Here is a 25963-nt window from a genome sequence, read left to right as displayed (position 1 = left end):
CGCAGAAAGTTCAAACTCATTTCCATTAAGTCACTTGTGTCTACTGCTTCAGGCCGAAGACACAGCCGAGAAAGTGCCACACCTTTGAAGCTTAGAGAGCAGGGCCTTATGGTCACACACTGCACCCAGAAGCCCAGGCTTGAGCTGTACCCACTTCGCACACGCCCGCCCGGGCAGGGACAGACCAGCAGTAGCTGGTTCGAGGCAGAGCAGCCGGATGCAGCCTGCCTGCCGGAGGATTGCTGTGCTCACCCAGGCCAGCCAGCTCCTGTCCAGCTCAGTAGCTGCTTTAATACATTTGAGACCCACCAGAAGCCTTGTGCTTGTCTGCTGCCCAGACCCACTCCCCAGAGAACCCACAGCAACAGCACAGCAGCCCCGATGCTGTCCCAGGACTGGATGGAAGCAGGAATGGGGACGACAGGAAACTGAGAAGCTGCTACCATAGAACCGCTTGGTTACGGGATGGCACGATCTATTGATTTGGGTATAGCTTGTCAGAACTATTTAAGAGCCAGAACACCATTTGCATTATTCCACAGGGAGAATTGTGTTTGGAGATTGGCTCATGTATCCTCAATCTGATTCTCTCACAGACTGATACACCATGATGCCCTCAGTAATCAGTAATCATATATATAAGATATATATATATATATATATATATATCATATATAATGTACCTTATATATATTTTTTTATATATTAGTTAAAGGCAGAACCAGTTTAGAGATATTTTTGCAGATCTGTAGATTGTCTACTCTGTAAATTGTGTCTAAAGAATTTACAAACAAACTCTATATCCCAATCATCTCTGAATCCCACGGCATGGACCTGCCTAAGACCAGGTCAGTGTTGGTATTCCGCCTAAGCTCTACCCCCACACTTACCTGGCAATAGCCAGGTATGCCCCGCCCCATAGACCTGGCCCACTATAAAAGGGGCTACTTGCTCCTCCTCTCTCTCCCTGCTCTCTCTCATCCTAGTCTCACCTCTCTGCCCCTTAGGCTTTCCTCCCCTCTCCACATACATGGTCATGGCCGGCCTCCACTACTCTCTCTCTCTCTCTCTCTCTCTCTCTCTCTCTCTCTCTCTCTCTCTCTCTCTCTCTGCCTTTGTCTATCTCCACTATACCACTAACTCCCAACGTCTACCCTGAATATACTCTGTTCTATACCATGTCCACATGGTCCCTAAGGGGAAAGAAGTGCTTGGGCAAGGGCCTGGGCACCCCTTCCCCCACACCACTGTGCCACACTCCTTTACCCCCCATTCTCTCTTCGTAAGCCCCCTTCATTGATGCATTGGCCTTCCAGAGACACCAGTTTCTATATAAAGCATATTCCGTAGACCTGCAGATGGTTCACTGCACCAGAAATGGGTCCCCCTTCGAGCCCAGTGGCAGGGCAGCTGGGCACTGACTGGTGTGACAGTGTCAGGCTGGGGTCCCAAATGCTGTCCAAGCTGTTTAGCTGTTTGATCTTGCCTGGGCATATCCTGAAGGCATTACTAGAAATGTCACCAAGAGGGCAACCTTGACGGTGTCTACGGCCAGAGTCAGGAGAGATGCAGCCCTCTCTGAGACGCACTGCACTCAGGCCTAAACAAACCCAAAAGGCCCTGCAAAGAACACTAATGCATTTCACCCGCGCCTGCCCAAACATCTTTAACACAGCAGCACATTTTAAACGTATGTTGCTGCATTACATCTGTTGATCTCTCTAAAATCCATCGTCTTCATTCCACAGCGCGAATTTACTTCCACACCAAGGGAAGTAAGGAGGAAGGCAAACCAATGTTGACTGGAGAGCAGCTCACTGAAATCAGTTTCCCAGAAATACCAGATAGTATTTTGGAGATGTGAATAGCCTGCACCTCACCAGCTAGTGACTTTCTAGCTGGCCTCTGCTGCTCATATGCCGGCTACCACCACCCCAACTTCTGCTGACTGAGTTGCCAGGCCAGAATACATGCTGGTTGCTCTACAGGGTGAGAACAGCACCGTAGTAGGCCATGCTTTGGTTGTGAGGTGCACATACATGCTGCTGTGCATGAATACGCATGTAGTCTGCACTTCGGAAAGAAGCACTCTTCGCACGCCTCTCCCATCTGTCAACCCACCTGTGGGCCTTCTGCTTGCATTAGTTCTTCGTCAGATTGACTTTGCTCAGACACAGGCGACACCGCGATCTCAAGCTCACTGCTCCCTTCCTGTGCCTCATCAGTCCATGTGGTGTGTATGTGTGTGTGTGCATGTGCACATGCATGTACTAATAAAGCCGGGTAAGCAGACAGGCCACTGGAACTACCCCAGCCTGCTCACACCATCCTCTTGAAGCTGCTTTTCTGATTCTGTCAGGGAGCAGGGCGCTAAGTGTGGACTTTAGCATAGGTCCTCCCCTCTGCCTCTCACCACAGGCTCACAGGCTCACAGGCCCTTAGCTTCAGTCCTTGAGGCCAGTGCTGGCTCCACTGCAAGACTGATGAGCAGCTCAACTCAGCCTTAGTACCAGTTCTATAAGTTGACTCAGTGCATTCTAAACTTGAGAATTCAGAACCAGAGGGAGGGAGGGAGGGAGGGACTGATAGATATGGGGGTGGGGAACTTGTTTCACATATTAGTGATTACTGGTTGAATGTACTTTAGGAATTACAAGAAAACAAAACCAAGCAGGCAGCCCTGACAGAATGTTGTCCAATCTGCTGGTTTTATTAAAAAACACCACATTGAGTGTATACTCAGAATGCTGCCATGTGAACGTGGTAAGTAAGGGCATGCTCATCGCTGGTAAAATGTACTAAGAAACCAGAAAAGAAACTACATTCTACCCAGTTACCATCTCTCACAGTCTAGCGACCCCTCTTCATGTTACTGACTTTTGGAAATGTTAAAAGCTTAAACTAATAAAATCTTCACTTAAGCAACAATGCTGGAAATTTGTGAGGATCTGGAAATGAACATTCTGTCCACTTTGTTTCAAACTAACCTAATTCAATAAGGAACACACCAAATAAGTCACAGACAATCTGAGAGTCGGCACACATCAATCGGCATGGTGGGATTTCAGCCACACACAGGGCGATTCCATAGGCTGTTCTTAAGAGGACAACTGTTACTGTGTCCTATCATTTCCCAGGAGACCGTGAACACAATCTCACTGAGAGACACAACTGCTGAGCTTTTCTACTGAATGAAAACCTCTGGAGAGCGCTTTCTGCTACCACAGCTGAACTGTTCACACTGCACTAAGTAAAAACATTAAAACAAAAACAAAAAAAGAAAGATAAAAAGACACAGCATGAACAGACAATAACTTTATTGGCTACAATTATTAAAAAGAAAAACAAAACAAACTGAACCGGAAAAGCTAACGGTAACTGTGGTCCGTAGGCGCTGCCGCAGCGGCTCTGCAGCAACAGCTGTGTGCACGGGTGCATGTTTCTTTAAACGGCTGCAGAGTATGACAGACTTCACTTATTGTCGTGGAACACTTGGCCTGACTCCGTCAATCATTTCCTTTATTTACGGCAGAAAAGGCAGATGTGCTCTTTCCATTCACCTCTGTGCTTCTGCTATGGGACCAGCAGCCGAGGCAAACTCTGGGGCCGTCTATGACATTTAAACTGTGGTTGTTTATCAAAGAAAAACAGACAAGAAAATAATGAATAAAATAATAACTGCAAGTTAGTTTGAGGTGGTCATTTTCCCTGCCAGTGCACAGTGCACAGCCTCCACGGCAGACACTCTGCCTTTACAGCTATTATAACTATCCTTGGTCTTAAACATATCTTGAAAACATCTCATGTACAATATAAAATACAGAATTTATTGAGAAATGATTAAATTCCAGAGAAGTGATCAGCAGGTGGGAAGCTATGGGTTCTTGGGCGTTGTTATGCACAGAGGAGACACACGGAGCCTGAGCTGGCTACGGATGTGACTGCAGGCTCAGCTCAGGGTCTGGGAAATAAAGGTGCAAGGCCTGGGCTTGTCAGAATTAAGTTTGTGCAGGAGGACCAGGTGCCTTCACCAAGCAAGCAGCCGATCAACAGGCCCCGCGAGCAGACCGGGCGGCTGTGGGTTTGGCTGTTCCCCATGCTCTCAGCCGCTGTCTGGTGGCTGCTGGCGAGCAACTGTATACGGGAACTGAACGGCAGAACCAAAGCAGCCTCAAGTCCTGCTAACTACACAGCGCGTCTGCATCTTTCTGAGGATGGACTACTGTCGAGAAAATCAAAACATCAGTATTTTAAAGGATGATTATAGGAGTGTTAGAGGTTATTCTAAATTTAATCATTTTACATGATATAAACGGAAAAGAGAAGAAATGTAACCAAAACATTTAAAACGCATAATTAAGTGTTCAGTCAATAAATTTCTGCCATGCTTTTAACTTTACAGATAGAAGAAAATGCCACAGACAAAATAGTAATAATAATAATAATAATAGTAGCTAAAGTGTGCAAGTATGTGACAAGCTGCAGGCATCCCAGGATGCTCTCAAGTCAGAAGCACAGTGAGGCCCCAGCGCAGCCTCCCCTCTGGGGGAAGCCTGAGTGCAGGAGGGAGGTGGGGCAGAGCATCCGGAGCACTGCCCAGCCTGTGCCGCACAGACACAACCAACAGAGACAGGGCCTCCCTCGCTCTGCCTGGCTAGGACTGCAAAGGGGTCGCAGGGGCCGGCCCAACCCTGGGAAGCCCGCCCAGGGCTGAGGAGCATGCCTGCAGCCACAGGCTCCATCCCTATGGCTAGTCCTCCTCGAGGGCGAGGGTTCTGGCTGTCTTCTCCTGCTGCTGCTGCTACACTAGCGGGGGAGGTACGAAGTCATCAAGGGAGGGGACAGAACAATGTTTTCTCTAAAATGCAAAGTCTTTCCACCAGTGAGCCTGGGGACAACCTCCCCAACACAAACGCATTCCCGATCATATGTGTCTAACTCATATTTTTCATTTTTTCAACATGGTCTCTGGGTCAATCACAGTATGATTCAAACTGTGAGTCAAACTAATTACCAGGTACTTTAATCCAATAGCAACCAAAAAAAAAAAAAAAAAAAAGAAGAAGAAAGAAAAAGAAAAACAGCCCAAGTTTGCTATTGATACAACATTCTGAATAGTGGCAAAAATTTTGAGCCCTGAGAATGGATGATCTAAGCATATCCAATTCTGAACATTTTAATACTAACAAAAAATACTCTCCTTGTGTTACAAAATATATTGAGGCATTTTCTTCCACCAGGAATCGAACTGTGAAACAATCTGATTTTGGTGCCAAGATGCCAGAGCATCCCAGGACATAAATGCACGAATCACAATGCAGAGAATCAGGTAGTTTATAAATTCCCAAGGATTGTGATAGGACAACAAACTCCACCTCCCACAATCCCACCCGACCTTTCTATCTGACTGTACAAATTATAGCTACAACATTCAAAAGATCACCTGTTTTACACATGCTGTGTCGTCTTGCATTAAGGTTTGTGTGTGTGTGCGCGCGCGCGCGCGCGCGCGCGCGCGCGCATGGGGGAGAGGGATGTTCTAAATCAAATAGACAACTACAATGTAAAGTTAGAATTAAAAATTTAAGATGAGTCAGCCAAATTCCTTTCACCACACAATAATTCAGATCCTGCATTTCGGATGGGCGACAACACTTAATCCTTGGAGTCGCTCACTCTCCCCTTCACACAGGGTTTCTGACACCCGAGTTCTTGCGCGGCACGGACGGGGTCTCTCTCTCTCTCTCTCTCTCTCTCTCTCTCTCTCTCTCTCTCTCTCTCTCTCTCTCTCTCTCTCTCTCTCTCGCAGGCGACTTGAACCTAAGTGCAGCATTACATGAAGCCTCAGGAGATGTGTGGGAAGCAGAGCCGCCCTGGCTCAGCCTGCTGAAACTTCAAGCGTAAGAGGGCAAATTGCAGCAAAGCTCTCCTGTATGTCAGTGGGAGGGCATGGGCAACCCATACAGCATTTTAAATGTAAATTAAGAGGTATTATAGTCACAGTGCAAAAAATTAAACTTCAAGCATGATACATCAACATAGCACCAATGGGAAAATGCAGGCAAAGGGAGGGACTGAGGTGTGTAGGGAAGAGGCCACAAGCCCAGTCAAGACCTTCAGCCAATGCTTAGACAGCTTTACTTCCTCTGATTCCGAGATGAACTAATGACCTAGTTTATCTAAACTAGCCGCTTCCACCCCAGACGGGTCAGTCCTGGCAGTCCCCCTCAGTGCCGACCCCATGGGATGGACGGCACAGCTTTGGTGACTCTGGCAACACTGCCAGCAGTCAGGACACGCCTCAGTACTAACCCGTGGCACGTCTAGGTGTACTGCATCTCAGGCTCATTTTGTCAGAGTAACAGCCGACTGGGCAAACATTTCCACCACTGGGGCCACCTGGCAGGATGTTCTGAGGAAAACTGGTACCTAGCCAGATAGCCTGCCTATAATGCTGCTTTAAAACTCCACATACTCACTCTGGCCTTTAGAATGCCTTCAGTACCTGCAACAGAAATCCTACCTGCAATAGCTCCACGTTGCAAGTACCCTAGTGAGCTGCCACCCCACCTCATCCAATGCATAATAAAGGGAAAGGCGAAATCAGAAGCAAGCTATTAAGTCCTTACTTTTAAGGCAAGAATCCTCTAGACAGCACTATGTGGCATCTGAAAACCTGGCCTCGACTCATCAGTGGCCAACACTGACTCCACATCTGTCCCTTACTGTCATATGAACAGCACCTGGGGTCCGCCCTGCCCTCCTCCACAACACGAGAGCTTCCTTCCTTCGCTCTCTGGTCCGTTTTGTTGAGCTTGACAACTGTAGCAGGACAGGTACTAGTGTGGAGGGGACACAAGGTCAGGACGTCCTAGTTCTAGGGACTGTTAGAGGGCTAAGCTCCGTGGTCTCTAACACCAAGCAAAATCGACAGAAATTAAATGTAAAAACAAAGAAACAAAAAACCTGTCAAACTGATTTTAAAACGTGCTAATAAACACCAGCATTACAGCATCCTGTGACTAAAGAAAGCAGGGCTGGGCAGAGAAGACAAGATTGTGTCTGCGCAAAAAACTAAAGCTACAATTAGTTCCAAAAAGTTTATACACGTAGTAAATGTTTTATTCTGTTATCTATCTCATTATCAAACTTAAAATTCTGCCTTTAATTTTTCTGTTCCGTGTCAGCGTGACGTGCTGCTGTGGTTCCGGTCCGCCGCCCGTGAGTCTGGAGGCTTCAGCTGTTAGGAACCTGAGGCTGGTTAGCTTTGAGGCTGCGGAGGGCCCTTCGTGCTGCAGCAGACTTTGCGATCCTGTAGCTCCGGCCGACGCCTTTAAATTTCCCCTTTCCCACCACTTCCACGGTGACTCTGACCTTTCCATCGTAAGTTCTCTCCGCTGGGCTGCAAAACCCCAGAGAGTCTGATTTAGAAATCAGAAGTATTGGTTATAACTGCCAGTCGGCACCTCTAGTCCTCCTGGGCCAAGTCGCTCCCACAAGCTGACAGTGTGTCAGCCTTATGACCCACAGGCCCCTCTCTCCTCCCACCCTGCCTCAGCTTCACTTCATGAAAACAAAAAGGAAAAGAGCAGCCAGCTGGCCACACCCCTGTGGAAGGCCAGGGAAGCCAAGAAAATGCAGGCCATGCGACGCTCTCATTCAGTAGCTACAGTTTCTTGAGAACCCTTGTGTGTGGTGACATTAGCTCTTCATGCACCACGCACCCTGCTTACCTAAACTTGGCAGTTTCTGGTTCCATCTCGAGCAACTCTCTCACTGGAGAACGAGGCACATTTGCAGAAAACTTTTCTATAATCAAAATAAAAGATCATATGAGGTGACTAAAGGCCCTCCCAGCATTTTCAATAGTGCTCTGTATACACCAGGGAAGAGCCCGCCCGCACTGTACCTATTAGAGGCTGCATCATCGGGTAGTACACCTGCCAGACCACCTCCAGAGACATCCCACTGTCCATATAAATGGCACCAGCGAGAGACTCAAAAATGTCCCCCATGGCCTTGGGGACTTCGATATCCTCTTCTTTCTCCTCATCCTCCTCGGATCTCCTAAGCTATTGAAGAAAAGTGACTTGTCAAATAGGGCACCTTCAAAGGCTCTCTCCCCAGACTGGCATCTCTTAGCTGCCTTTTACTATTTAGCAAGGGTAACCATCACCCATGTGCGCTTGACTCACGACAGTGGGTATTCCAAAACCACCTTCCCAAGGACCAAAGTGGCAAGAACCTGATGCCCAGCAGAGGGAAAACACTTGTAAATTAAGCCAAACTCAAGTGTAACCCAGAATTACAAGATAGGCATTGTCACAGTCACCTGTAACTAAATAACTGCCTTTCTCAGAGAAGGCGCTCCTCAGCACCTAGCAAGAGCAACACATGGGGATGAGGTTAGGGACCACCCCGCCACTCTTTGGGCAGAGAAATCCTTTCTGAAGCTCTCTCCGTCACTGGAGCATGAACCACACTCACTATGACAGCACAGCCTACACAGTGCATACTCGGAGCCACAGGATCACACAGCCCCTGGGTAAAGCCCACAAGTCTCCAGGGTCAGTCCTCTCTCTGGCAACTGCATGCACACAAGCCTCTGCCTCACACTCATAGTTGCTTCCCATCCTAACGAAAGCTGCCCAACCCCTAGAAGGATCATTTAAGGAAAAAGCCATCTCAAGAGGACTGGCAGCAGCTGTCCTCAGTGGCAGCACAGCGTGTGAGGGAACGGTTGCAGCGCCGAGCCTCAGCCTCTGCACACTAAGTCTGCACTCCTCAGCAACAGTGCATCTCCTAACGCCAAGGCTGGCCACACATGGGCTGCATAACTAGACAGCTCCAATTCTCTCTTTTTTTGTTTACTTGTATTTTCTAACAACATCAAAGCACAAATTATTGTAGAAGAGAATGAAGGAAAGGAGAATTTTCAATTTGTACATAAATTAGTCAAAGTATTAAAATGTTGATGCTTGACACCCATATTCCCTGGATCTGGGATAAAAGAAAATGTCAAAGGACAGGGGAAGAGAAGGGGGCTTACGGGACTTTCGGGGAGTGGGGGGGCTAGAAAAGGGAAATCATTTGAAATGTAAATAAATTATATCGAATAAAAAAAAAAAAAAAAGAAAAAGAAAATGTCAAACCTGGCAGGTTAAGTTCCCTCTTCTTATAGCTAAGAAAGCTGAGACCCAGAAAGATAGACTTCCTTAAGACAAAACAATTCACTTAGAACAGCCAGATATTTGCAGCTAGTAAACAGAGAGAGGGCAGTAAAAGAGTGCAGGAAGACCAGCAGAGCTGACCAGCCCCTTGCTGCATCCAAAGACAATTTGAACTGAATTTTAGTGAGCTCTTCAAACTTAGTATTTGTAAAAAATGAAATAGAAATCTACAGAGGACAGGCCCTCGCCCTTTGGCTTCCGCCTGTGCCCGCTAACAGACACAGAGCGGGCGCCTGGGCCGCTGGTGGCTGCCAGGACTGCAGCCCCAGACTCCATATTTGCCAACAGTTTGCAGTCAGTGTAAGAGATGGCAAAATTAAATAAGAACAGTGCCCCGAGACTAAATCCCTGCACCAGAATGGACGCTGCTTGGGTTCCGGTGCAGGATGCTGAGCACCCTCCCTGCCTACAGAGCCATGCACAGGAGAGCCCAGCGGACTGCCCAGAAGCAGATGCCTCCCAGCACACAAAGCTTACAAACTTCAGTTTGTTTTTCAATAAGAGTTCCCACTCCAACAATTTGTGAAGCTTACCTGAGATGCTACCAGATATTTGTAACCCACTTAAAAAGGACAGGATCATCATCCTGTGGTGACGGAGAGGCAAAGGCCACTTTGGGGCATGGGAAGCGGTGTACTTCTAAAACGTTTTATGCCTGCTATAGGTGCCTCACTGAGGTAACTAAAAACCCAGGCTCCTCGTCTGAATGACCATTCGGTCCATGATGTGGACAGTCAAGACTCAGAGGCCTACCTGAGTGGGGCAAGTCATTCTCAGCTCTGCTTGGAGATCGGGCAGCAGGTGGGCACCCTGGTTCTGGCCTGCAGCTCTCTCTCTGGACAGCCCCAAGTCAGGACTCAAACTGCCCCAGCTTGCAGCCAGCCGCTTCCCTCAGCACCGAGGTCACAGGTTAAACAGCACTAACCTCAGAATCCATTCCTTGCATCTCATTCTTCTCAAGCTGAAACTTCACAAAGTCATCAATAACGTGGAAGAGTTCAGGGGAGACAGCTTTGAAGTACTTGTGGTAGTCATACTTCACAGCCAATGATGCAAAGATGGTGTTGTTGACTAGGGCAGAGCGCAGGTCAGTCAGGACCCCTGGAGAATGCTGCCGCGGGTCTTCATAAAGGTGCTTGGTTATGAGGTAGTCCAAAATCGCATCTCCCAGGAATTCTAAGCGCTGGTAACAATCTGCACAGAGATCCAAAGTGCAATGATGAGCCTGCATGAACACGTGCACTTCTGCACACTGTGTCTGCGTGCAGAGGAGCGGATGGAAAGGCCGCAGTCCCAGGCTCCTTGAGAGGTCTACTGAGGAACATTTCCATTTAGCTTCCTTAGTGAAATTATTTGGCATATACTCACTAATGCACCTGGAAGTTTTAATGGTAATTGAAAGCATATTTATTATATATAAATTGGGTCATATAATCTTCCAGTGCCCAAATAATCTGCTTATTTTGGAGGGGGAAAAGCCACTTTCCAGATGCACTCCAAGCCATAGCTCCCCTTTCCTTGGGCACTGGGCATCACTGCTGAGTCTCTATCTATCGTTATCCGTGGCACACATGCCTTCTGTCCATTGCCATCAAGGCACTGTATCAGCCACACTCTGCAATGTGTGCTAAGTGAAATAAGTCCTTAGTACTTCCATGTTATATGTTACATGGGATAGCAGCAGTGAAAACATGACTCTTCAACTCAAACTCAAACGCATTGGACTTGACAAACCAAGGGACTAAGAAAGAATTGTGTGCTAGGGCAAAACACCCTGACAAAAAAGATCGCTTGTCAGAATGGAAAAAGCTTCCCGTGATGACCAGCACCTTGATTTCCTGAGCGCCATTAAAAGAATCCGATGAGCTGAGAGGATGAGGCTGGGACAGAAGCAGCCTGGTGCAGAGGACCATGCAGGCTAGAGCCCAGGCCTCAGTTTCTATCAATGGCTGGAGAGCACACTATTTCCTCTCCACAAGGAAAAGCAGGCTTCCCTTTGGACCGTCACTGTCAGGGTTAATATTCTGTAATCAGCCTTAACCTACACGGCTCTTACCGTCTAAACTACAAGCTTTTTAGTTTGCTTTGGCATGCTTAATATTCTCACAGAAAACAAGAGAGAAGCTTTATCGGGGTTCACAAGGGGTTCTAGGGACTCTCTTTGGTGTCAGGAGACTGTTAAATCAAGAAGGAGATAAAGCATTGCCCAGCGGGAAGTCAGGAGCCCTTCCTGCAGAATGGTTCTTTAATTTTCTCATCTGAGATTTAAATGAGAGGAGAGAGGAGCCTTTTGTTTGGGAACAACACAAAGACATAGAAATACACCCCGCGTCTGCAAGTAAAACAAGAAACCAAAGCAACGAATGAGGCTAGAAAGGTATTTAGGTAGCAAAACACCCGAGCTTGGGTTTCTATACACGCAGCATGTACGGTGCCACCTGTGAGAGGGTGCAGGCACCACGCCCCAGCACTCACACCACCATACATTCTCACTTCCCAGCGCGCAGGGGCATTACGAGTTCTGCTTTCTTTGACTTCCGCCCCCAGCCACATGCACTGAGCACTAAGACTGTGCATGCATAGACCTTATTTGTGCAAGGCCGGTTAGGAGTGTGGCCCTGGGGCTCCTTACCAGTGATAGTGTTGTAGTGGTAGGAGGCGTGTGTAAAAGCCTGCAGAAGGTAAGCCTTATTCTTGAATCTGTAGTTGATTTTCTTCTCAAAATTTTCAAACCCAGATATCAGGTGGGTCAGGGTTCTCTCTGCATCTGGATGGTCAAACATACACCTTGGTGGGATCTTCAGGCAGCCGTACTCCAAGTCTTTCCCTGCAGAGGAGCGTGGGCCGACAGCAGCAGCCGCACAGCTCCCTGAAAGGCTCTTTTGTTGGCTGCTTCCGTTCTCCTGAGCAGGGCACACTGCCCGGCTGGTCCTTTTGATGACTGGGAGCACCTTCAGCCCCAGCGAGCAGAGGAAGAGCTGGGCAGCCCTCTCTCCGCAGCTGGTTAAGTAGCAGCCCAGCAGGGCCTCCACACAGTCCGCTATGCTCTTGTCCGCAATGCACTGCTCCGTGTGCAAGTCGTAAGAAATTGACTGCTTCCCTGTGTCAACACCACAGTTTTCTTCTGACGGATTCCAGAAACCTACCACAAAGTCATCCTCTTCAACGGCTTTGCTAGGATCCAGATAGCACATCGCATCCCAAGAGCTATAATCAAAATCCTCAAGGTCTGAGGGAAACGGCAGACTGCCCAAGGTCGGCTTTTTGGGCATTTTCCATTCATATGCAGAATCAGAGGTTGAAAAGGGAGAAAGAGAAATTTTCTTCACAAAGGCTCCTGACCCCATTAACATGCTGTCTATGAATTGAATGTGCTCCTGGTCGTACTCCAGGAAGTCGTCTTCATCCTCAGCCTCCTCTTTGGGAGCCCTCCACGTCAGGTCCTCCTCCTCCTCACAGGCCTCACCCAGTTTGCCATTAGCCAGCAAGCAGTCTTTTGTCTGAAACGGGGACGGGAAGGAGGAGAGACAGAGCTGCTGTTTTTAAAAGGGTTTGAAACTCAATAAAAGCAAGGGTTATGGATAATTTCAAATGACAACCACAAATACTGAAAGGCAACTTTTAAAAATCATGGCCATTTGTTTTCAATTAACATAAAATAAGTTATTTAATCATATAAACAAAGTCAAACATGCTCTTTGAATGTTCATTTTCTAAGTTATAAAATGACCTTTATCCAGTATGCATCTGTAAGTGAAGAATTCTGAGCAAGGATAAAGCTAAACTGATGTCCAGCACCCACGCGGAACACCAAGAGAGCGAGCAGGCGGCCTCTGCACGCAGGAGCCCATGCTGCCGCAGAGCAGAGCCCTCCCCTCGCTGTCAGCATCAGAATCTGCTTGCCAGACTCTCAAACCAACAAAATGAAATTCCAGATGTAGAAAGAGCATTATCTTTTCAATTAAGAACATAATATAAAAGCAGACAAAATTATTTCTAAAACCCTTTACCACTAAAAACTCTAGGCGGGCTTTAGAACGGTTTCTCTCTACTTCCACTTCAAATCAAAAAACATTTGCTACAATGTAAAACTAAACTGCTTTGCTTAAAAAATAAAAAATAAACGTGACCACTGAAAGAGGGTATGAATTTGGGAAATTATTCTTTACCCTCTGTTCTGAGCTGTGGTACTCAGGCCAACATCACAGCAGGCTGACAAAACAGAAGAAAATTTAGACTAACATGAAACATAACAATCCCATTTCTGTTAAAAAAAAAAAAAATCTTTGCTAATTCCAATGTCTTTGGCCAAAGCTGTCTGTGAGTGACAACTTTAGCAGTGCAGTATGGTTCAACAGTGACGTCATCCCCGGCAGTGCCATCATCCCCGACAAACTCCAGAGTGCTCAGCAGCCGCCCCCTCTACTCGGGGGCAAATGCAGGACAGTAAACTTCAACTCTGATTGGAACAACTTTCCAGAGAATTGTGACACAACGCTTTCAAACTATTTTCCATGTGACTTTAAAATAGGCATACATCTCTCAGTTTAAACCAGACTCAAAAAAGATAGCAACTCTGTTTTTGCCTGAAAAAAAAAAAAAATAGCCATGTAATCACACGCAATCACTAAAAATATACACCAAAAACCCCAGCAGAAAAATAAAAAACACCAAACACCAACAGAGGCCGGAGTGATGGCTCAGAGATTAAGAATACTGGCTGCTCTTGCCAGCGGATCTGGGTTCAGTTCCCGGCACCAGCATGGCAGTTTCTAACAACCTATAACGCCCTCTGCTGGCCTCTGCAGACACCAGCAGCTACAAAGTGCAGACACATGCAGCCAGCTAGCAGCAAATCTCAAGAAACTATTCTGTTTTTCCAAGATAACATAAAAGGCTTTGACTAATGTCTGTGTTTCTGTTTGTTTTGTTTGAGACAGAATCTAACTATGTAGCCTTGGGTGGGCTGGAACTCACAATGTAAACCAGGTTGGCCTTGAACTCAGATCTACCTGCCTCTATATCCCAGGTGATGGGGAAAAGCATGTGCCACCACATCAGCTTTTACTATTTAGGTCTAAAGACAAAATGGGCCAAATTTAAATTATTTAGCCAGAGGTTTTAAACTGCAAAGTTTCTGAATAAATCATGTTTCTGTAACATGGTGCTGCCACCAATGATCCTGGGCTGTCTTTTGCATCCCTGGCACTGTGCAGACTCTTCATTTTCACAAGAAGTAATACTTCAAAAATGCTCTCCAAAACACAAAAGGCATTTGCAGTGTGTGTGTGTGTGTCCCTTGACAGTAGAGTGTACCTGAGCTGCCCTCACTCTCTCTTCCAGGAGGCATTCAGAGACACAGGGCCGAAGGAGCTGGAAGAACACAAGCCTCAACTACTATGGCTCCCTGGAAACTGAGAATGTGTAAGGCATCAGATGAAAGTCTATTGTGTGCGCTAGGAATCCAAGTGCTGAGTCAGCAAAGAAGGACAGAAAACAGAAGTCCACCACACTGTACCGTGTGACTCAGGAATGCCCTGGCGTGTCACCACTACCCAAAGGATCAAATAATAGACAGGAGAGGAGGCCTGCTGAATTGTTTTTCATAAAAATGAAGTACTTTTTCTAAGATTCAAATTCTATACCTTTCTAAGGTGTGTAGGGGTGTGTGTGTGTGTGTTATAAATTAATAGCAAATGTCATCCTCAGACTTAATTTGCATTAAATACTCTTAATGTATTCTGGCTAAGTTGCATTTCCGTAATAAGTCAAATCCTACTTGAGTTAGAAATAAACTCAGCAAGCAGGCCTACATCAGAGCAGATCCAGAGACCATACCACCTACAGACACTTAGGACTCATCGAGACAGAAACGTAGAAACAAGGCATGAGAAGATACTATTCACAAACCTGTAAAAGAAATGGTGTTATCACTATCGGCCTGAAGTAAAAATGAAATAATGTGAGCCCATTTGTCATCAATACAAAATTAATCTGGCAAGTAGAGATGCCTGAACAGATGGGAACTTCAAAGAAGTACAAGACAACTGTCCCCTAGCCACAAGTCTGGGGAGCCCAGGCCTCCCAGCTGCCCCCTGGTGGCTTCAGGACAAGACAAAGGAAGCTGTAGCTGCTAAAGAGAAGTCCCCAGTCTCTGGCATGGCTTTATACACTGCGACCCTTCCCATATAGCGGTTGTTGTCCAGTTGGCAAGAGCAAATAGTCCCAGGGCTAGCACTGCCCAAGTCAGTCTGTGCTGAACTGAATTCTTCCAGATACAGCCTGGAGATCACAGGTCACTGCAAAGTCACTTCAACAAATGGCTAAGGATACTCTGTAACATGAGAGTGAAGGAATCTGAGAGGGTCTGAGTTTAGTTTTAAGTGGAAACATAACAGAAGTTTATGCCTCTGGAATGGGGAGGGGAGGTAACAGAAATCACACTGCACCAAACCAACACTATTTCTGAAGTCACAGATGGCCTGCCCACACATGAAATATCTACTACATGGCAAACGTACAGCAGAAAGAAAACAACAAAAACAAAATTCTTCAGTCAACAGAAACAGAAAGCCCCACGCTTGGCGCTTACCCTGTCATCCTTGTCCCACTTGTCTGAGTTACTTTTATCTTGGTTTACCACATAGCCAGGAGGAAGCCAATTCACAGGAGGATCGAATATGGACACCACCATGCGGCTGGGCAGCCCCTTCTTCTTGCCAAGGCGATACAGGTTACAGTTGCTGACCTATGATAGAAAAGAGTCACAAACAATTACCCACAATGGATGAAAGACACAGTGTGCCAATACATTTTTGCCAATGTTTTTGTATTGCACAAATGGTCACCAGTTATAAGTATTGGACATACTTCCATGTCAAATAATTATTTAATCCAAAATTGAATTAATAAAAACCCAAACTCCTCTTCTTACGAATGAGTCAAAAAAAAGAGTTCAATTTCAAAGTTTTAAATCACAGACTGATGATATGAAACTCAAGATGACAAGTGGAATTGGGAGCGGATGTCAAGACCCTGGAATTCACAATGTCAGGGTATTCTTAGTGAGAAAAGGGACGAATATGCTTTAAGGTGAGAACTGTCACTATATAAAACAATTTTGTATCTCTAAAATCTAAGCACCAATGACACAAATCCTAACATTCTCAATTATTGCTCTTTTGTGGTGGGCAGCATTCAGAGCACTGAGTAACAGGTGCTGAAGAACATTTGTTGCACAGTACACCACCAAGGTAGCTTTGTTATCCTCCTCCTAGTACTTTTGTTTTTTCCTAATAGCTCCACCAGGTCCCTGATTGACCTAAAACATGACATTTCTGTCTAGTTCTCACTGGGAGATTAGGATCTATCACCATCAATCTCACTTCCAGTTTCTAAAAGCGTACTGGAGCTTCAGGAGCCCTTTCCATGGAACTCAAATACTACTTGCTAGTGTCTGGTACAGTCTGGTAGAAAGCATGGAAAGAAGACAGAGAAACGGGTTAGGCCCACCACGAGCCAACACACCTCTCTGCGTCTCCCACAGAACCAAATGCTGGTTCCCTTTTCCATGCTATGTAAGAGCATCCCAAGAGGAAGCCGGATATAGGAGGAAAACATTCCAAGACAAGAGAAATGCTCAGTGGAACAGAAAAGATACAACGAAGGACTTCTTATGAGGCTAAATTAAAGCAGCAATTGGCAGTGAGGACAATCACAGGGAGGGCTAGCTTGAGCAAAGACACAAGTAGTACAGTAAGCATGAAGCTTGTGTCCAGACTGGCAAGCTGGAGTTCGGTCAGGGTCTGTCAGGAAGAAGATGCTGAACCCATTCTGCAGGAAATCAAGTCAAAAGGGTCTGAACAGACGAATGGATGAAGTTTTGAAATGTTAAAGTAGTATCTTTCTTGCTTAATAGAGTCTGGTATTATTTCAATGTCTTCACTGACTGACCTTCCTTCTGTAAGGAACCCTGACAGCTTCCCTGATGTCCTCCCAACCCAGCCACTGCCACTGCCCACCATGTCCATGATGTCACAGTTGTCAGGGCCTCCTCATACCAGTGGCCTGTCTTAAGAACACTGGGAAGGCAGCTAGCAGGTGTGACCTGTAGTCTCAGACATACTCCCCTAAATATCTGAAACTAGTGAACGACCCTGCACCAGCTAATCCCACTGTCTGGGCATCAGTTTCTTCATCTGCAAAATGGTGGCATATCTAACTATAAGAAGGCTGCAGAGAAGAATCATGTTGTTTGTAAATGTTCACATATCTAATACTCAGAGGCAAGCCGCCATGACTGTGACAGGCAAAAGGCACACAGCTACCTACTGCAATGTCTTACCCTCTCCTGCACTGCTTGCCTATTAAGTGGGATGTAAGTTAGGAAAGCTAAATTAGCCTATGTATATCTCTCTATACCGCCACATACACACTCTATAGGAAGTGGCTGGAGGAGAGTCCAGTAGAATAAGCAGTTAGTTGAAGTAAAAGGACCATCTCTTCAGAAATCACCACTCACTTCAGTCCCCTTCTGTTCTCCTTTTGGCCCGGCTGTGCTCTTCAGCCTAAACTAAAGCCAGTGCCACGTCAGTCTCTTTAGTGATCACTCTATCAACGTGTCATCTCCAAGCTCAAACTTCAGGTGTCTGTGCAAACCTCCTCTCATACAGCCTGGCCTCTTGTCTCCCATCGTCTCTCAGTCCCCAGTGGCCACCTTTCTCTACTGAGTACTGCCATTCTGCAAGTGGCTAGCACTGGTCTGCACTCTGAGGCTTCCCAGGAGCCCCTCCTCAGCATCATGGTGATGCCCCCCCCCCCCCAGGGGGAGCAGCTTTGTTCAGTGTCAGGCTCTGCTTTACATTTTACAACCATTTAAATATCTTATCTCATTACTGTTCATTCACACTAAGCTTAGGAACTAAGGCTGGAAATAGATCTCAGAGATAAAGTGCTTGCTCTGCAAACATGAACACCGAAGTCTGGATCCCTGGAACCAAAATACAAGCCAGGCACAGAGGTACTTACTACCTGTCACCCCAGTGAGGTGGGGTCCCCAGGGGCCTGCTGACTAGTCTAGCTCAATCAGTGAACACCAAGCTCTGAGAGACCCTGCCTCACAAACTAAGGCGGAAACTGACAGACGACACCGGAGATAGACCTGCAGCTTCAACACACAGGTGAGCACACTTGCACGCGCATGCACATACGCACACATAAGCACGCACATTATGTACATGTAGGAAAATAAAAACAACCTGCTCTTCCTTGGGGCTGCAGAGCAACTGCTCAGAACTATGGAAGCACTGTCTATGTTGGATAAAGCCTGGGGCCCTTCCCTTGCCTGGCTCTCTGAAATGTGGACAAAGTGCAACTCTTGGAATGACTGCATCTTACTGACATGTACATGCCAGTTCACAGCACTCTCCTAGCCAAAGGCCCCTTCCAATTTCTACCTCTCAGGGTTGCTCATTTGCACAAAGGTTTATTTTAAACTGAACTTTTCCCAATAGAGACGGTCAACCCCACAGCCTGGCTGTACCACTGGCATGCCCTCGTGTCACTACTGGGCAATGCATCCATGGGCTTCGCAGGCCCTGACAAACTAGAATGAGTAGCAGCTGCACTGACTCACAGAGAATTCCTCATGGGTAACTTGCCCCGTTTTCAGGCACATTGAAGGAGCAACAGTCCAAGGCAGGAGGATTTCTGAGTTCGCGGCCAACCTGGTCTACAGAGTAAGTTCCAGGACAGCCAGAGAAACCCTGTCTCAAAACAAACAAACAAACAAAACAAAACAAAAAGCCCCCAGAATGAGAATCATGCCTTCCTTACCTTTTTGCTTCTCATATATGAAAGGCGGCCCTCATGAGCATCAGGGTATGTGCAAAACAGGTATGTGGTGATAGCATGCTTTAAAAAGGAGTCGCCAAGCATCTCAAGCCGCTCCAGGTTAAACCCATCACTAGCATTTGACAGGGTCAAAGCTTGGAGAATGAGTCCCGGGTTGGGGCCGAGCGTCCTTGAGGAGTACCCAGCAGAAGGGCTCTGCTCAGAGTCTGTCCTGTCCCTGAGTGCTTTAACAGCACTCACCATGGCAGGCATCATGGACACTGCGGGGATTCCGTCTGAGGTAGATGTGTTAGCGTTCCCATCAAGGTACTTATTACTCAGTAGAGGACATTCATTGCTGGGCTTGGGCTGGTTCTCATAATTGTAGAAATTCTGAATGGGATATGAGGTAGTTGGTTGTACAGGTATTTCCTGCTTGAAGTAATTCAGCTGATTTCCTTGGCAAAAGTCTCTGTTAACTAAATCAGAACTGCCATTGGCAAGGTTTTTATTGAAAGAAAGACCATTAATTGCTGTAAGATCCGTTGAAACCTCACTTTGGAGCTTAGCAGGTGACTGAGCGGGCAACCTTTTGCAGTTCACAGACATTTGGTCATGGTGTTCTAGGGAGGGTCTAGTAGCACCTTGATGTGCAGCATTTTCAGGGACTACAGCTGTGCTGTGCTTACAGTAATTGTCACTCTCAGCCAACGAGGAGTTACAGGTTGAGATGAAAGACTTGCTATCAATAGATTTTTTCCACCCGAAGTCTAAGTTAGGGTATCTGCAAAGACATTTTTATAACTTTCTATCAATCCTCCAAAGGGTAAGCTCAGAAAGGCGACATTTTGAGTTAAAAACAAACAAAGCAAGCAACTCTAAAAGTCATCCTAAGAAGAAAACACTTCCAAGCTCATGTCACCAGGACTGGGACTCTGCACAGTCAGTTCTAACACAGCACACTTACTGCTCTGACCAAGATGGAGGTCCTGCAGTCCCCAGAGCCACCGACTCAGTGGCTCACCTCCAGAGTCCTGCTGAACCCGTGAGCAACTTCAAGCAACTTACAAACCTTCTCTGTGCCTCGATTTCTGCTCTTGGAAATGAGGTCAACACATCCTATCTCAGCGTGGACCACAGAGTATGCTGTTTAAACCTGTGGTGCAGGCTGTATCAAGTACTCAGGTATTATAACTGTGACACTGCTCCCATTACTATGTTAAAGTGCTTCCAATCCCTACCTCTATCTATATAACCAAACTTAATTGCAACAAAGATTTCTTTGTTATACAGAATTTACTAACAGGAAAAAAGCATCAGCCTAAGAACGAGTGGATGCTGCAGTTTCCTAACATGAGGTTAGTTTTGAGAAGAACCGTAATTGCTCTAGCCCTTACTGCAGCACTGCTGCTAACGGAGCAGTGACTCAGTCTCAGGGCTTGCTGCTCTCTAACTTGACAAGAACAAAGGGCTAGTGGTCTAGTCTGCTACTGAAGGGAGAGACAGTACAGTTTCTTTTCATGTGTTAAATGTCCACAGTTTCTTTTTCAGCTTTTAGAAACTATAAGAAAAATACAACTTTAACTTAATTCCATTTTGTTGCAAATCAAATTTCTGGCCAGCAACAAAGACATACCTAAAATCTGCAGGAAGTGATCTGACTCCCACACCAGCATCGCTGGCTGTCTGCGCTCTCAGTTCCTCTGCAGTCAGAAGGCAGTGAAGGCGATACAGTATGCTGGGGAGACAAACTGCTTTTCTCCACAGTGATGCTGGGATTGGATGGATAGCACAGAGTTCCGGAACCAGTATCTTTGAATAAGAAAAGCACAGGCTGATAAATAAAAAGCAAGTCAAATAATAATAAAAAGACCAACTCTGCTAAGGGATAATGATGAAAATCATAAAGGCTAATAATATTTAACTTTTAAAACTAATCCTTTACACCTAAATGGGATTTATGAGGGTGATTCCACGATGTATCAGTAGCCAGCAAAAATCAATTTTTACCAAGAAGGATATTCAAAATAAATTCAATACCCATGGTGACCTCCCCAAATTCACAAGTCATTGTTATAGTGATGTTATTGAGACTTCAAAAAAATATTAGATCATGCTTTAGCAGATTGTCCTTATGTATATACATTTATGGAAAATGGGGGCATAAATCTGAAGAGAGTAAGGAGGGTTACATAGGAGAACTTGCAGGGAGGAAAAAGAAAAGGGAAATGATATTATTATATTATAACCTTGGAAAGTAAAAGAACCAATTTAAGAAACTACTAGGTCATGTTACTAGCAACTCATTACCTGTTTGTTCTGCAGACTCTCCCACTTGGCTTTCCTCTTTTCAGCACTGCTTAGAGGAAGTGCTTTCCCCTTCTGATTCAAATGCCGAGGTGTCAAAAGGTTCAGTCTATAAAAATTTCATAACAATTTTATCAAAAAAGCAAACTAAAGTACTCCCCACAGTGGCTACAACTACAAATTTGGTATGCCTACAGATTGCCTAAAGAGCTCATTCAGCACAGCCCTCTATAACACCCGCAAGTCTGTGCAAAGGGTCTCTTGATTTCAGAGTCCATGAGCAGCAGATGTCCAGCGACCCTTTACCACCTGACCCCTTCCCCCTGACCCCTCAAGAGCAAGCCTCCTGTACAACCGAACTGTCACTTCTGCAGCTCTTACCTGGAAGATGTGTGGTCAACATCCAGCAGTGGCTGGTTCAGACTGGTCAGGTCAAGGTTATACTTTGTTTTATAATATTCTGCAAAAGTTTCATATTCAGGGGAAGGAAATTTACTGAGTGGGGTAAGATCAGTATACACATCAGCTACATAAAATCGATGAGGCTGATCAAAATTGCGGTATCTAAAAATAAAGAAAATCAATCAAGTTGCCTTTTGTGTAAACCAACTATCTTCTAAGTACAACTATTTTAATATGGAAACACATATCACTAAGAATTCAAATAATTAAATGTAAATAACATTAATGAAAATTTAAATTCCAAAAAAAATATTTCAAGAGTTTGAGAATAAAAACTATATTTCTGTTAAGTAAAACAAGCTCCCCACTACCCCTCTTATTCTTCTTCTAAATGTCTTTCCTTTGACAATATGAAAAGCTAAATAAATAGTTCCTCTAAATATTTGTTTCATCAATACAATCAAAATAGAAAAACTTAATATCTAACAGAGTAAATCCTTTGCAAATTACTACTGTTAAATATGCAGTATCTGCTACAAAAGATGTGTTTGACTACCTACGCTAGCGATGGTTAGTGCAAGCTCTAAACTGTGACTCTAGGTAGGGGCACAAAGTGAAGGCTAGGACAGGAAAAGGCATGCATACAAGCCAGAGCCAACCAGCCAGCTGCAAACCTTTGTAAAGTATTCTGATGTAATGTACTGCCCCAAGATTCCACTCCCTTTCTGTCAAGTGGTACTTTTCCCACCTCCAGGGCTGAGTAACAAAGACTGTCTTGGAAAGCTTGAGGCACACACATTCTTCCCAATGAAATTCTCCAGTAAGACTTTGGAATTAAGGGACTAGAGACCTCTTAAAAGGCTAGCAACATTATTCCTATAAGAAATATTACATTTCACTAAGTAACTGCTTTCATCTGCAGTGCCCTCTGGTTTTGTTTTTCATGATGTGAACTGGAGATGCTTTGCCTGGCTGCCCACTGCATGCTGGTGACATGCTGTGCATCCACAGCCACAAGAACAAGCACACCGGAAGCAAGGACCACTGCCATTTCCTTCCCACTGAAACACCTACCTTGGAATGATAACTGCATCTTGGTAATCTTCTAACTTAAAAACAAACGGTGTTTCTTTCGAATATTTAGTGCTGGGAATGCCTATACGAGCTTCAGACTTCTCAATATCCTCCATGAATTTAAAGTCAATGTCCAAAGTGTTGGAGTCATTAACTTCAGGAAGAAAAAGACTTTAGCATGTTAAATATAACAAAGGTGAGACTTCTATTGAAGGCATACTAATGTGAGTCTACAGCTACTGAAGTAACAAGGATCCACAGGACACACAGTACTCGAGTCACCAGCTAATCCCCCACTGTCCAGTAGAGCACACCCTGGCCAGCAGGCCCCTCCTTACCAACATTAAGAGGTAGAACACAGTATGCTGACTCAGCGCCTGTAGGTTTAAACTCCAGGGCAGGCTTCTCAAGCCGGAGAATATGTGAGAATATGTACTGGTGCAGTCTTGTAATCAGCTCAAGCATTTGTTGAGACAATGTGAAACCAGACTTCTTCAGCTCGATGGATATGGTGACCTCTCCAGAGCGTGTATAGACAGGAAAGTGAGGAATCTTAGCAAAAAGAAGAGTGAGCACCTTCAGTCAACAACGACATTACTCAGTCTCTACGTCCTACGAGGAACTTTCCACAGACACGGTGAAGGCTTACCTGAGGTATGGGTTTGGCTGTCAGGATCCCAAAGCACCTTGTGGTGTCCTCGGGTGGGTAGAGCTTCCGCCGCCTGAAGTTGAGCTCATCGGGGAGGGGGGTAGTTAAGACCATTCCTATCACATACAGGTAACAAGGCTGATCAGGTTTGGGGTAACTCTCCCTCAAGCACTCTGGAATCTAGAGTTGGAAAGAAGAAATAAGCATCATGGTCAAATATAATCAGCCTTTGTTCTAGATGCTGGCAAGCAAAGACATCTATTTCTGGTTGTGGGATTAAACAAAGCAGCAGCAGCAGCAGCAGTAGCTCAGAAGACACTCAGTGGTAAGACTTGTGGGAAGCCAGGGCTTCACACTGGCCTAAGTTTGCCTATGCTATTATACACTGATTATTACAGATTTGTGGAATATCAAAAGTATCTAAGGGAGCTGGAAAGATGGCTCAGTGGTGAAGAACACTGACTGCTCTGCCAGAGGTCCTGAGTTCAAATCCCAGAAACCACATGGTGGCTCACAACCATCTGTAATGGGATCTAATGCCCTCTTCTGGTGTGTCTGAGGACAGCTACAGTATACTCATATGAATAAAATAAATAAATCTTTTTTTTTTAAAGTATTTAAAATGATCTTTTTAAAAAAACGAAATCATTTGATCTATTTCTTTTGACTGAAAAGCACTTTTATTCCATGGGTTTTCAAATGATTTACTCAGCACAGAGTATCAGAAAATAAAGGTAGAGCTGTTTTTAATATTGTGAATAACCCCATCACTCCAGACAACATTCCAATAAAACTATTTTATTTTTAGAAAAAAGTCGTTTTCACTGTACACATTGTCTTGGTACCATTGGGAAGAAAAATTTCTATTTCTCAGTACAAATGGGATCATATAACATAGACTTAGGTAAATGTGTGAGAGGGGAAGGAGAGGAGGAGAGAGGCCAGGGAGAGGGAGGAAGGGATGGAAAGACAAGCAATCAGTTTTTGCCTCAGTTACTACAATGGGACTATCTTTCGCAAATCAGTGCCATTACATGTGCAAACACACACACACACACTCTGGTAACTAGAGCCCAGCCTGTCAGCGCCAGTGTTCTCCTCCATGTGGGTCTCGGGAACTGAGCTCCAGCAGTTAAACCTGCTGAGGCAGCTCTCTGACTCTGATGTAATTAATTCCTAACAGCTCTCATTATGAGAGTGCATTAGTACTGTGATCATACTCCAGATTTTCTGAGTTTTCAATTTTCTCGGATTCATAGACTGGGGTCTACACTGGCAGTTCAGTTGCACTGTTACCCACTGGCTAAGAGGCAGTGCTGAGGACAAGATGGGTGGGTCAAGGAGGCAGCAAGGCAGAGCATGTATCTCCGGAGACATCACCAATGCGTTTATTAGAGCTCAAGTAAGTATGAGGGTGAAAACTTTACACCAAAGTGGGGAAGACTCGGGATTAGGAAAAAAACAGGATTTTTAAATCTTGAAAAATGCTTAGCTGGGGTACAGATATGTAAAGTAAAAATGGCAAAAACAAAACCACCATATATTTAGATGAAGACAAAACACACAAAAAGAGGTTGCTTCTGTCTGGGTACCTTAGGAATTAAAATATCAGTGTTTTAAAGATCAACCTCTGTCAAGCATGAGATGCTGACAGCTGAGCGCTACTGGGGCATCAGAGGGCTGGCAGACGCTGCTCTGAAGTGAGCTCTGCCTACCCCAGCACAGCCGCCGCCGCCGCCGCCTCCTCCTCCTCCTCCTCCTCCTCCTCCTCCTCCTCCTCCTCCTCCTCCTCCTCCTCCTCCTCCTCCTCCTCCTCCTCCTCCTTCAGACAGACCTGGCCATCCATCAGCTGCAGAGCAGTCTTTTCGCTCAGCTGCTCACTGTGTGAGTCAGGGACTGAACAGCAAGGGCCCCTAAGGCTAGAGTCACACCACTAAAATCAAAGTAAAAGAATGTGTCTTTTTAAGCAAAGCAAACTTGGTTGATATTTTTGTTAATTTGATAAATGCCTCAAGAATCCTTTGAAAAGGCACCACAAAACCAAACAACAGATCCCAGAACAGTTAACGCTCAAATAAAAAGGTGGCTCTGGAGACTCTGGGAATCAGAGGAACAAGTAAAACCACAGGTGAGCCAATTACAAGCATCTGGGAAAACATCTGAGCAGAGGCTGTAGGACTCGATGCAGCAGGAGATAAAATGAGAAAGGCTGACTTTCCTCAGTTCTAAGCAATACTAACTGCTTTGGGGTAGCACTGCCGACGTTTTGTGGATCCTGGTCTCCCGGGAACACTGGTCTCCTCCTCGTCATGTAAGTCCAGCTCTTCCTCATATTTAACAGTCTCTTTCCCAACTGGCATCAAGTGTTCATCCAGTTCACCTATGATGTTTGAAAGAGCTTACGTCAGCAAACTAAGGAGTAAATGATCTAAGAGAGCACTACACTGAGGGAGCACGTCAGAGAGGACAG

At 45.6% G+C, this 25963-nt stretch overlaps 1 protein-coding gene across 7 annotated transcripts in view; it reads right to left on the bottom strand.

Moving 5' to 3' along the window:
* Window positions 1–7086: 7086 nt before the first annotated feature.
* Dicer1 (dicer 1, ribonuclease III) overlaps window positions 7087–25963 on the bottom strand; it is a 61021-nt gene continuing 42144 nt past the window's right edge. For 6 of the 7 annotated variants that reach the window (XM_052185150.1, XM_052185146.1, XM_052185145.1 and 3 more), the window contains 14 exons: window positions 25734–25873; window positions 23494–23673; window positions 23183–23396; window positions 22845–22998; window positions 21750–21932; window positions 21372–21477; window positions 20698–20873; window positions 19065–19845; window positions 15823–15978; window positions 11863–12730; window positions 10156–10424; window positions 7910–8072; window positions 7734–7809; window positions 7087–7402 (listed from right to left, as the gene is read on the bottom strand). In XM_052185150.1, the coding sequence (XP_052041110.1) occupies window positions 7237–7402; window positions 7734–7809; window positions 7910–8072; window positions 10156–10424; window positions 11863–12730; window positions 15823–15978; window positions 19065–19845; window positions 20698–20873; window positions 21372–21477; window positions 21750–21932; window positions 22845–22998; window positions 23183–23396; window positions 23494–23673; window positions 25734–25873 (3632 nt within the window). In that variant the 3' untranslated portion in view covers window positions 7087–7236. Of the gene's footprint in view, window positions 7403–7733; window positions 7810–7909; window positions 8073–10155; window positions 10425–11862; window positions 12731–15822; window positions 15979–19064; window positions 19846–20697; window positions 20874–21371; window positions 21478–21749; window positions 21933–22844; window positions 22999–23182; window positions 23397–23493; window positions 23674–25733; window positions 25874–25963 lie in introns of those variants that run through there. The other variant, XM_052185152.1, reaches the window with a different exon arrangement.

This window comes from Apodemus sylvaticus, chromosome 6 (assembly GCF_947179515.1).
Source record: "Apodemus sylvaticus chromosome 6, mApoSyl1.1, whole genome shotgun sequence".
Classification (NCBI taxonomy): domain Eukaryota; kingdom Metazoa; phylum Chordata; class Mammalia; order Rodentia; family Muridae; genus Apodemus; species Apodemus sylvaticus.
The sequence above is the reverse complement of the archived record's forward strand: the minus strand, read 5'-3'. Positions and strand labels throughout refer to the sequence as shown.